The sequence below is a fragment of the Archocentrus centrarchus genome, chromosome 21, assembly GCF_007364275.1.
Source record: "Archocentrus centrarchus isolate MPI-CPG fArcCen1 chromosome 21, fArcCen1, whole genome shotgun sequence".
NCBI lineage: Eukaryota > Metazoa > Chordata > Actinopteri > Cichliformes > Cichlidae > Archocentrus > Archocentrus centrarchus.
This window is the reverse complement of record NC_044366.1, coordinates 28,763,991-28,777,034: the sequence shown is the minus strand read 5'-3', so window position 1 is coordinate 28,777,034 and position 13,044 is coordinate 28,763,991. Positions and strand designations below refer to the sequence as shown.

At 39.8% G+C, this 13,044-nt stretch overlaps 1 protein-coding gene across 1 annotated transcript; it reads left to right on the top strand.

Moving 5' to 3' along the window:
- Positions 1-3,309: 3,309 nt before the first annotated feature.
- hcn5 (hyperpolarization activated cyclic nucleotide-gated potassium channel 5) lies at positions 3,310-12,731 on the top strand. Its single transcript, XM_030758514.1, has 10 exons — positions 3,310-3,639; positions 4,759-4,945; positions 5,543-5,647; positions 6,439-6,576; positions 8,104-8,265; positions 8,462-8,555; positions 8,684-8,811; positions 9,206-9,352; positions 11,803-12,040; positions 12,538-12,731. Exons 1-10 carry the CDS (start codon positions 3,455-3,457, stop codon positions 12,708-12,710), a joined length of 1,557 nt encoding a protein of 518 aa, XP_030614374.1. The 5' UTR covers positions 3,310-3,454; the 3' UTR covers positions 12,711-12,731.
- Positions 12,732-13,044: the final 313 nt, after the last annotated feature.

Sequence of the window (13,044 nt, the reverse complement as noted above, 5' to 3'; positions counted from 1 at the left end):
GTTAAATTCTCACTATCTTAGAGATTAAAGTACACAGTGAGGAACTGTTACTTTTTTCTTTTTTGTAGAACATCTATTACAAAGGAGCAGCTCACTTCTATGACTCAAGCCAACAGGTTCATCAAGCATCAAGTGTTGTTGCAGCATGGTATTATAATCAGTCAGTACTGGATTATTGCAGATTATTGAGTCCAACCCCAAACATTTAGCCTTCAAACTTTCACTTTTAAAAAGGTGAAATCATACAATTTTTATATTTTAATTTTATAAATGACAAAATAATTTGTTGCAGCCTCACATTTTAGTGTCTTCCAGGGGCGGTTCTAGGGGCGGGGCCACAGGGGCATTTGCCCCATCTGAAATCTAATTGGCCCCCTGAAGTGCCCCTGTCCTGTCACTCATTTGTCCTTTGTCTGAGAGCGAGGATCAAATCATAGGTGGATGCAATTCCATGCCAAAACACCAGTAGCGCTAATGAGCCAAATAGGAATGTCCAATGTGAATAAAGCTTACAGAAGAAAAAGAAGATTTGAACGATCTCCCGGAGAAAGTTTTTTAACTGTCAACCAATGCCAGTCTACATTTTGAGGAGTTTGTTGGTAATGATAAGTCATAAATCCCTTTTTACTCACAGCTGACACAGCTTAAGTCTGATAAACATTAAATTAAGAAGCAAAGTTAGTTAAGAGTAATGTTAACTGACGCCCTACTTGTGTTTGGACTTGAATGTTAGCATTTCACTAATTCATGTACTTCTTTGTAATTTGCATTTGTGTGTTAACATTAACTATAATGTCTGGCAGTGATAGAGAAGAATATGAAAAGAAAGGGTCGGTCTCAGGCGGGAATTCAGCAGTTTTTGAGCAAAAGAGTGAGTCTGCCAGCTGAAAATGAGCAGGGTGAGAGGAGGGAGAACTAGCAGGACACAATAGACCAGAGGCTGGGAAAGAGCAGGGCACCTCCAGTCCCTTTTCATCAGGTCAGGAATCATTTAAGGAGAGCAACAACAGTTAATGCTGTAATGTATGAAATGTCTGATATTGTTGTTTAGTGAAATGGCACATAAAGTTCAGTGAATTCTTACACCTCATGGTTATAAGATTTACCATAACTTTAATGGCTTTAATTTTTGTTGGTCCATACATCTACCACAAATACTTGGCCCCTCTATGACTACTGTGGCCCCTTGATGGCCCCTTACTCAGAAAAATCCTAGATCCGCCACTGGTGTCTTCCTGTAAAATCAGCATTGTAATGATGATCAAATATGTGCATAAGCAGAAAATTAGCAGCAGCACCACACAGATTGTATTTTTTGCAACATAACTTTGTAAGATATTCTGTTATGTAAGACATGGTTGCTGCTGGTGGGCACAGTATAGACAACATTGCCTTGGGAGATTTGGAATATGAAAAAAATGTTCATTTTCTGACCTGCCGTACTGAAGGTATGTGTGCGCTTCAACATGTCTACTGGGCCCGAGGTGCGTCAGCACAACAAAGCAATGCGTAAGCAGAGGCACTGAGTCACTTATTCTAGTTTGAGGGCCAGCTGTGTGCTAGATAAATAAGCAAGTAAGCATATTGTTCACTTGTTCTGTACTGTGATAGGTGCACTTCCATTTGAAACACATTCTGCTGCAGTCTTTGCTTTGCTTTCCACAGGATTAATGAAAACAAAGAAAGGCAGCTGAACCCTTTGCTAGCATCCTTTAAACCCGTCACTGTGTTTTTGCCATAGCTCTCTAACTACCATGCAGACATCAAAAAGATGCATCAGGAACAATCTGAGGTTCAGCCTCTCAAAAAAGAATCAACCCACAGATATTCTGATTGGCAGACAACCCACTCTACTTCCTGAAATTCAGATACCCTGAATGTGTTGTGCATATTTTAATGCCACAACTGGAAGTGGAGGTAAATGGTTTGACCTAAAAAGGTGTGGAATGGGTTAAATCCATTGTTTGTATCCTATATTAATATTAGTTTAGCGCAACCATAAAAAACATAATAAATTCTTAGTCATAGAGACTGAGATTAGAAATACTCAAATGAATCACTGAAAAAGCCATTCAAGTTGTTTTTGGAAGGTAGTAAAAATGAATTCATAGGTATGTCATCTTGTGTTTTTTAGCTTAGGTAATCGTTTGCCCTGTAGTCAGCCAAAACATGCCACCGTCACTCAGTCAGATCTGCCTGCCAGACACTGCTTTATTACTTGAAAGCATGTAGCTGGAATTTAATGCTTAATAGTTACATGCCAGTAAAGAAAAAACTACATCAGAATGACATCCAGCAATTTAGTTAAATTCTTTTTTTAGGTTTGAGGTCGCAAAGGACTGAAGCCTATTTTAGGACACACCGAGAGAGAGACAATGTGCACCTGGACAGGTTGGCACAGGTCTAACACACACACACACACACAAGAATCACATCAACAGAATTTCCCTTGCAAATCTGCAAGCTCTGGACCAAAAAGCATCCCTCTAACAGAGAGAATCGTCTTATATACAAGCACTTTTATTGTTTCCTGTACCGTTCTCCACAGGGACAGTTGTACAAAGATAAAAAAAAAACTAATCTCATAAAATGTCTCTCACATTATTAGACACATCTCATACCCCAAGCTGCCAGTAATTCATCTTACCCACTGACACGGTCTGTAAGTTAATCCCACTGTGCTGTCACAACCTCTATTATCAATTTTGTTTTTCATCTGTTAAACTAACAAGTTTGCAATGAATCCCACCCTCCCAAGAGAGTTCAAAAAGATCCAGTTAAATTATATCCTAATTTTCCAGTTTGTCATTCAGGAAAATGAATATTTCAGCCTTTGTTTTGTTTTCTGTTACTGATGTGAATATGTGCAAACAAACAACATGGGAACTGGCTCAAAGTCGCATGCATATGTACAGCATCAGGTAACACAGTACAGGGTTTAATTACATCCCCAGTTAGAGATGGCCCGGGCTGAACTTGTCCCTGTACATGTTGCCAGATGTCTAGTTCACATGACAATAATTGTGATGCCACCCATCCCCTTGTACATGCACACACCCATCATTGTCTTTGGTATTAATGTGAGCCGGACCTTGCCCTCTTGACACGGCTTGATTTATGTGGGGATGAGACATAGATACTGAATAGTTGATGAGCTGGGTGGAAAAGAAAAGAAGTGTAGGGGTGGAGTGGGGAAGAAATAGAGAGAGGCAGCCGGAGAGGGTGCGGAGGGAGGGAGGGAGGGATTGAGCAGAAAGGCGGGTATCCACTCGCCTCGCTCCACACAGCTTCAATAAGCCCTGAGGTTGAGAGCCTTGGTGGAATATTACCTTGTGACCAATAGGAGAGGTCAGAGCTGGTAGAGTCAGGCTCGGCTCATCCTGAGAAGAGGCAGAAACAGCAGTAGCAGAGGGGAGGATGGCATTCGGCTGATCAGAGGGGACCAAAGTTGGCCATGGAGAAACTGAAAGGTCCCAATGTGGCATGCACCAAAGCCAACTGTGGATGGAGAGCCCTGCTTCTCCCGCAGCTGAACAGGCAGTCCCTGTACGTGTACGGCAGTGAGGTGGCCGTGGAGAAGGAGTGTATACGACAGCTGGAGAGTGGAGTCTTTGTCATTCACCCTTTCAGCCTCATGAGGTATTTAATATATCTGATAGATTCAGGCCAGTCCTGTATATCACTTCCACTGTTTCTTTGGTCTGTCTCAATAAGTTTTTATAGTTAATTAATTACTTCATTTCTCCCTCACAATCAGTAAATTTGATGATTCATTTTACAGTCCAGTTTGTGGAGTATTTACTGAAAACACAAAGATGCATTGGATTTACTTGTTCCTGAGAAAATTGCTGGAAAATGTGCATTAATGAAAACAAACAGGCATAATCATTAGTTGAAACCCTACTCCAGAGTGCATTCATTGCATTACATCACATGTATTTGAATTCTATAGTTTTGCAATTCTGATACACCATATATCGATTTGCTGTATAGTATACGCAGTATGCTGCTGTATGGTATAGCGTAAGTTTACAGTAAATTTAAATTATACTGTAAATTGATGACAAATCAGATTCTTTTGTGTTAACACCATTATTGTGTGTGACAGAAGAGGAACTCCTCTTTAGTTCTGGCTCCTGAGGACTCTCTTTTTCCCCTATTAGTTTATTTTTCTTAGCCTGATCAAGTGTCTAAGGAGTGGAGCTGTTTGACTGCTAAACAGTATTTATTCACCCAGTCAGTAACTGATGATGATGCTAATTTTCTTCTGATATCACAATAGAGAAGCAGAAAAGAAGATGCAGTGTAATCAGTATTAATGGAAAGAACAAGTACACTTTGAAATGAAACAAGAAACCTAAAGGAACAATTGAAGCACTAAGTTAAAAGAAAGAAAAAATAAACTTATCAAATGACTTCTTTAAGGAACATGTTTTCACAGACAACTGGTTTTGTATTATACACACAGGATTGCTAATATTAGTCTGTAAGATGATCAGATGGAGGGAAATTAGAGAGGGAATGAAACAATTGGGATCAGAGAGGAGAGTTATTTGAGCCTGGCAATCGTACCCTGGCTGAGGAGAAGCACACTTACATTATGAGAGTATTTAGTGTGCATGAATCAGCTTGGCTTACCAGCTGTCTAATGAGTTCTTCTAGCAAATGATGTGACATTTTCCACTACACACACTGACACTGCAAAATGAGAGGTGCCCATAAGTCACACATATGTTTTTGTGGTCATTCCTCCCCTAGGACTTACTACATCATGGTCATGATGGTCATCACATTTCTGAACCTGATTGGGATTCCCATGGAGATAGCTTTTCTGGACGGGCACAGCGGGCTGGCGTGGGAAGGCTTTAATGTGTTTTCAGACACTTTGTTCCTGATAGATGTGGCGCTGAATTTCCGGACGGGCATCATAACAGAGGACGCAGAGGTGAGAGTGGCTGTATTCTATTTTCAGACACAATCTGGAAGACTATAATCCGGGTGCAGACAAGCACATACATTCCATCTCTGCTCCATCTGTAATCTACTCAATACACGAAAGGCTAGATTAACGGCATCCCCCTTAGCTCCTGGGCACGAGTGAAAATGCCAACTGCTGTTTGATTTTATAACAGGGATTATGATGTTGTGGATGAATGAGAAGTATAACATTTCAAATTAAGTATTATGCACAATATATCCTGTTTGTTTTCGCTGGCTCGTGTTTCGTGACTTCTATCTTGCCAATCACAAATGGACCATCTGTGATGTTTTTCCTGTCTGTGGTGTTTATTCTCGACCACACATCTGGTTTTGCCAGACTTACTCTCAGTCGGCTTCATTCTGCTTTAAATATTGATGCGTGTGCTTCAGCAACATTTCAGCACCCTGTCAAGCTCATCTGACATCACTCTCTCCCTTAATTTTGGATTAAATCCCCAAATATTGTTTCAGCTCAAGTGTTAAATTATACATCTGATTGTAGCATATGCTGAACGGCGTCTTCATCCATCTGCTCAGTCTGCTGCTCTGTTCCGTTTTACAGGAAGCTATTCTGGATATCAAGCGGATCCGAGTCAGCTACCTGAGGACATGGTTCATTCCGGACGTTATAGCAGCTTTCCCAATCGGCTACATACTGCTGTTTGCGGTAATAATAAAGAAGAGGAGGAAACAAAAGCCAACAGTGCATTTCTGTATATGTTAGCGCTTAGAGAAGCAAGAAAGCCTCACTGACGCTTATTAAGTGCAGCTATAAATGAGCAGGAGAGCTGGACTGGAATTGTAAATGTAATTGAAATGATGATAAACCAGGAAAATAATTGCTTCCACCAAGGAGGTTATGTTTTTGGTAATGTTTGCATGTGTGTCATTCTGGCTGTAAACAGCTCATAAAGTTTTGAATGAATTGTGAGAAACTTTGTAGGGGTGCAGAGTGGGGTCATGTTAACAGTCCATTCAACTGGCTTACATCCATCAAGTGGTCACACTGACGTCTGACCTCTCCTTCAAGGTCAATAAATTGATCTGAAGGTCAAAGTGATAATAATGCTATATAGAGCTATTTAAAACTGTGCTTCTTTCTGCCATTGTTTGTATTGACAAGATATAGGCATATAGGGAACGATATATGGGGATTCTAAATATCAAATTGTAGTTTGCATCCAAATAGCATGTCAAATTTGACCTTTGACCTCACTTTTACATTTCACATCTGCCGTTCTTTAAAGATAAAACACATTTTGAGTAAACTTGAAATAATAATAAGCTGAAGTTATTCATGTCCAGTTATTCACAAATCAATACCTATTATCCGTTACCAACTACATAATATTTGTGTAATCAAAGCAAACATCTGTCATGCTACTCTAAAGTAAACACTGCCCTGTGAGCTTTCTTTGCGGAGGTTTGCACTCTTATGTTTTTCATTCACAATCTCAGGGATTACATTACCACAATGACGACAACCCCTCGAAGACCAACAGGATGATGAGGATACTGATGTTTGTGCGGATCCTCAGTTTAATCAGGCTGGCTCGAGTCTCCAGACTCGTCCGGTTCTTCAACGAAGTGGAGAAAGTAAGTTTGAATGCCAGACGGCCTTCAAAGCTCACCTCTGAAATTCAATCAGCCTTTCTTCTCCCTGCTGCTGATACCTTACCACACCTGACTCCGGTGACAAATCTGACTTTGAACACTTAGCAATATCATTTGTAAAACATGTGCTCACGTAATGATGGGCAATGCACTTATTTTATTTAACTGAATTTGCCTACCAGAAGTTTAGGTAACAGTAAGTCCAGAAACATTCGGCTCAATCAGCATGGGTTTACATAACAAATAGTTTAAGTAATGACAAGTTTGTATATTTAAACATCTTATCTCTCAGCTCTGGCCTTCATATTGCATTATATATGTTGTGGTATTTGTGTATGACTCCAAGCATTAGATCAACTGCTAATTGCCAAAGTAAATGGTTTGTAGTGTGTTTTGGTGAAGTGGTGCTTGCTCAGGGTTCCCACACATCCTGGAAAACCTGGACACTTAATGCTTTTCCTTTAGATTTTTTATTTTTTTTTGCTGAGAGCTAACTGTCACATCTCTACCAGAGCTTGCAGCCAAAACCTGGGCTCTGTTTTGTGCATTAGAATTTCATGGTGAGAGTATATTTTGGAGGTGCTAGCTGCTAGCTAGTCTCTTGTACTGTATGTTTGGGTAGTTTGCTTTTAACTAGCTGTTAAATAAAAAACACCTTTTTTTTTATGTCAAATTAAGCCAGAAATACAAACAGCTGAATCATCAAAAATATGCATTTGCAAAAGAAAATGATGAAATCATTACCCACACGTCCATCACAGTTTACAGATCAATGTTCCCCTTCGGCTTTGAGCATCTCTTCTTACTGCAGTTGTGTGTGCACACAGTCTTCCTTTTACAAACAGCATTATTTCACTTGCAAATAAGCTCCACTCCATCCATTTTCCTAACCGCTTAAGGATTTGTAGGCCTGGATTCAGCTGTTACAGGGTGAGAGGCAGGATACGCCCTGGTCAGGTCACCAGACATATCACAGGGCTAACAAATAAGATGGTTAAGATAATCTGACTACACTGTTGGCTCACTTGCAGCCTGTGCGATCACCTGACTGCTCGTGTTTCTCACACTGTCTGATCTTGTTGTAGTGAAGTGGTCATATAATGTCCCAGAGTTCAATAATGAACAAAACTATAAAAGTAATATCTAGGTTGTATTAAATTAGAGCAATAAAAACATCAAATCTTTCTATGTTTTACAGGAAATTTAAGTCATGAAAAGGGACTTTGTGTTTGCCCAACAGATTAATACAGTGCTTCCAAATTCTGCTCCCTTTTGACCACCACAGCTGTTCCACATCCACCAACAACAATGTTGTGTTATTGTTTATGTAACAGTGAATGAATGAGTGAGTGACTATATAATATTCATACAGTATAAACTGCTTGGAAGAAGACTGGCTGACCCCAGCGCTGCTGTAAAGATGTACACTCAAAGACGCCACCAGTACAGTCTAGTGTAAAGTCTGTGCATTCTTTGCTGACCCAGTGTAATGTCCTCTTTCCCTGGCAGGTGTCAAACGCAAACCTGGAGGTGGTTCGCCTGTTCATCCGCATCATGTCTCTCTTCATGATGATTTTCCTGCTGTGCCACTGGAATGGCTGCATCCAGTATTTTGTGCCTATGCTGGAGGAGTTTCCCAGTGACTGCTGGGTCCGCAAAGAAAATCTGATGGTAAAGCACATTTTACTGAATTTACTACACATCAGTGCTTACTGAGATGCTGTGAAGAGCCTTTGTTCTCGCTTTCTCTTTAATATAGGCAATTAAAACATGTAAAAGTTCAATAATGTATCACTTGTAGGCAAAAAATAAATAAAAAATAATACAGTAATAAATAATAGACAATAAAGATTGAACCTCTTTTCAGAACGCCACAGTCATCGTAAAGTACTCGTGGGGTGTTTTCCGAGCTCTCTCCCAGATGATTGCTCTCTCTTATGGCTCCATGGATGCTCCCACCAGTGAGGATTATAAGTTTTCTTTATCTGCCACTTCAAGAAAAAGCAAATATGATCTGTAGTCGGCCTCAGATATAAACACCCAACATTTAACGCTAACTGTGCTGGCGTGTCATCGTTTTGTTCCCCAGATTATGTTGAAATGTGGATCGTCATGGTCAGCATGGTGTCCGGCTGTCTAATGTACACCGTCCTCGTGGCCAACGCAACAGCCATGATCGCCAACCTTGACCCAGCAGCCAAGGAGTACAAGAGCAAGGTCTTCATGGGTGACACTTATACTCCTTAAACAGCAAATACAGTGCAGAAATAACTGGGTTGAACTAACTAAAAGCAAAAAAAGCACTTACTATAGACTGCACATCGAAGTCTGTTGTAGTTAATCAACACAGTTTAAGTACAGTAAATAAATCAAATGGGAAATTTTCAGTTACTCAAGCTTTAAATGAATGAAATGTTTTATAAACTACTAAAATTATTCATCAACCATTGAGGTTTCTGCTTGGCTAAGACTAAAAGTATGCAGTTAAGACTCATGAGATAACCTATATATAGTAATCTATAATTATATACATGCAAATGTTGACACTGTAAAGCTGCTATGAATTATAGGGGAGGTGAACAATGCCTAAATTTACTGTAATCCTCGACAGATGAGCCGTTTGGAGCACTACATGGCCTTCATGAAGCTCCCTCCAGAGTTGCAGCTTCGCATCAACAACTATTACCAGGCTCGCTATGGAGGGAAGTGGTTTGATGAGAAGGATGTCATGGACACTGTGTCCTCAGCACTCAGAGAGGTAAAGGCTTGGACCTCGATGCTAATCTCTAACTGCCTATTTTTGATTAGTTTTTATTGATCTCATATTGATACCTACATGAGATGTCACCCAGGGCACAAGTTTGCTTTAGTGCCTCTGCTAAGGAGGTGATGTTTTTGGTAGTGTTGGCATGCGTGCCATTCTGTCTGTAAACACGATAGCTCAAAAAGCTTTGAATGAATTCTGATAAAACTCTGAAGGGGTTCAGAGCGGGGTCATGTTAACAATCCATAAAAATTTGGCTCACATCCATCAAGGTCGTCAAGGTCAACGTCATGATTTATTGTTCAAAAATTGGCAAAAAGCCTTATAACTTAACTTATAAAGGATTAAAATATTATGTCACATTTGACCTCTGACCTCTCCTTCAAGGTCCATAGATTGATCTGAAGGTCAAAGTGATAATAATGCTATATAGAGCTATTTAAAAATTTGTTTCTTACTGCCATTGTTTGTATTGATAACATATAGGCCTATAGGGAATGATATATGGGGATTCTAAATATTACATTAATAGTTGGCATCCAAGTATCATCTCACCTTTGACCTCTGATCTCACATTTACATGTCACATTTGCCTTTCTTTTAAGTTGACCTCAAAATGTGTTTTATCTTTAATGAAAGGATTGCCAAGAGAAGAGAATGAGTTAATTTCTTAGTTATTTGAAACAGCTTTGCTAATGACAACAGTTTTGAAATACAACAAGAATGTTGAAACATAAAGACTGAGTCTGATGTAACGTGTATTTTGGTTATAGTTTGGTTGAAATGAATATCATATTTCCACATACCATTGTTAGTATAAAGGGGAACAAAATTATGAGCCTTCACTTTAGCTAATGAGAAACAAGAATAAATAGGATGACAGCAAATGCTTACAATGCTTACAGTAATCCCTCACTTACAGTAATCCCTCAATTACAGTAATTCCTCACTCAACTCGCGAAACAGCAAAAATACTGCAATAAATATTTACACTAATATTGATTGAAAACCCGCGAAACAGCGAGTCCACGAAAAGTGAACTGCGAAGTAGTGAGGGATTACTGTACCAGGTTTGACATCTTTTGTCAAGTTTCTGACTTGGACCTGGATTCAAACGTTGGACTCAAAGGTCAAAGTTCAGAGAACTGGAGTGGACCGGTTTTAGCTGAGAAACATGCAAAGAGTTGTGGCTCTTCATGTGTCTGGGTAACCTTAAACACACAGTCACAGGATTGATTATGGCTTTGATTTCAAATGAACTGATGTAGCTGTGTGACTCTCTTTTTTTTTTTTTAATCAGTTCATAATTGGATATTTTTGAAAGATAACCAGATTTTCTGACCTGCAAAGTAGACAAGCGTCTCCACAAAAGTGAATAGAATTCATCCAAGCAAGCGGAAATCCAAACAAGTGAAACAAATACAAAATATGAGAGCCAAACAACACTATAAGCACAACAATCTGACAATCACTGAGGGATTTCTTCAGCCTTAAGTACGGGGAAGGTAATGACCAACTGCATGCAGGTGAGGAGCTGATTGCCAACAGCTCCCAGGTTTGTCTGCCATGAGGGCAGGAAAGAAAGGAGAAGCCCTGCTTCTGTAACTGGCAGAGTTAACACACACACACGCAAATAGAGTAGAAAGAGAGAAGAAGAAGAAGATAAGAAGATTCAACAAGGTGCTGGAAACATTCCTCAGAGATTTTGGTCCATGTTGCCATGATAGCATCACACAGTTGCTGCAGATTTCTCTGCTGCACATCAATGATCTGAATCGCCCGTTCCACCACATCTGGTGACTGTGGAGACCATTTGAGTGCAGTGAACTCGCTGTCATGTTCAGTTGGGGAAGATTTGAGCTTTGTGACGTGGTAAACTATCCTGCTAGCGGCAGCCATTAGAGGATGGCGACACTGTGGTCACAAAGGGATGCTCAGCAACAATACTTGGGTAAGACATGGCGCATAACTTGATTAGAACAAGTAGTTATTCGACTTACTGTTGCCTTCATATCAGCTTGAAGCAGTCTGGCCGTTCTCCTCTGACCTCTGACATCAACAAGGAAATACTCAGATCACACTATTGGCACCAAAAACCATGCCATATTCAAAGTCGCTTAAATCACCTTTGTTCCACCAGCCACTTTATCAAGTGGCTGATGAGTGTTTATGTTATTAAAAAAAAAACTGAAGCTTCAATGCAGGAATCAAATTCATTTAAATCAAATCACATTAGATACAATATATGTGTGATCACAATTACAATGTTCAGATTCATAGTTATACTTTTGTATCTTGGTCACATTCATTCAGAATACATAAATATGTGATTTTCATTCATTTTTTCATGGCTGAATTGAGTCCGATTTGTCATTATTTAGTTCATTTCTGTCCTCATTTATCATACCTTGCTTTGTGTTTGTTTGTTTGTGTTTATTTTTCAGCAAATTGTGACAGTGATGTGCAGCCGGCTGCTGAGAAACGTTCCAGTGTTTCAGAACAGAGATGAAAGCTTTATTAACACCGTCCTCCTCAAACTGCAGTACGAGGTTTTCCAGGAAGGGGACATCATCGTCCGACAGAACGTCCCAGGTGACCGTATGTTCTTCATTGACCATGGCCAGGTCCTTGTGGAGACTGATTCCTATGAGAGGGAGCTGTGCGATGGCGATTTCTTTGGAGGTGAGTTAGATTTACTCTAATTATTGAATATGTGGTTATATAATCTAACAGAGATAACTTTTCTAGCAAAGGATGATACTGATGAAACTGTTTCCAGCGTCTAATACTACTCAGTGACAATATTAAATGGATGTAACTGAGCTGCTGTGATGGGTCAGGGGTTATATTTTAGGCATGTGTGATGTGCGTAATTTTGAATATTTCCAACCATTTATTATTTGTTTGTGTATTTGTATATATGAACAAGTATTTTAGAAGAACAGTGTTGAACCAAAGCGATTAAATCTTCTCCTTTTTTGTGAATTCTTTAATTCGCAGTCACTACATGTAAATGCTTCCAAATCTTTTTGGCAGCGGACCTCTGCGACATTTAAAGCTAAGCAGGCCTCCCCCAGACAGCTCAGCTTTAATTTAGGATTAATTGTCAGATCCCATCCCCATCAGTAGATTTTATTCACTCATTAACCACAGTCTTACGGATCCTTCTGTGTGTACAGAGACATGTGTGCTGAACAAGGGCAAACATCTGGCCACAGTGAAAGCATTGACCGACTGCCAGTGCTTCTCTCTGTCCTGGGACGACTTTCAGGATGCGCTGGAGGGCTTCCCAGATGTCAGGAAGGACTTAGAAAAAATGGCCCTGCTCAACTCTGATGGTGGACTTGTGTAAAAAAAAAAAAAAAAAAAAAAAGAGCACTTGGAATTACAGTATTACTGGAAAGGACAATGCATTTTTGGGCATTTTATGAAGTTCCATGATGGACCATAAGACTTCCCCACATGGATGCCAGTTGGACACTTATTCAGTAATGATATGGACAGTTTTAAAGACTCTTTCAATTTAGGAATTATTCTGTCTGCTGATCCAACACTTATCAGCAATAAACAACACTTGTCAGCAGCAAACATGGTGAAGGATTTGATCGCAACCGGCTTCTTGCAATTTTTTATACGCTCATCTTTATCCCAGTTATGATTCTTTTCCTGGTTTTGGTCACAATTGG

What these genes read in the sequence shown, in the direction of transcription:
- hcn5 (XM_030758514.1), top strand. Translation starts at nt 3,455, where the DNA reads ATGGAGAAACTGAAAGGTCCCAATGTGGCATGCACCAAAGCCAACTGT. An exon ending in CACCCTTTCAGCCTCATGAG is followed by an intron (nt 3,640 to 4,758) that starts GTATTTAATATA and finishes TTCCTCCCCTAG; the next exon opens with GACTTACTACATCATGGTCA. An exon ending in TCTTCAACGAAGTGGAGAAA is followed by an intron (nt 6,577 to 8,103) that starts GTAAGTTTGAAT and finishes TTTCCCTGGCAG; the next exon opens with GTGTCAAACGCAAACCTGGA.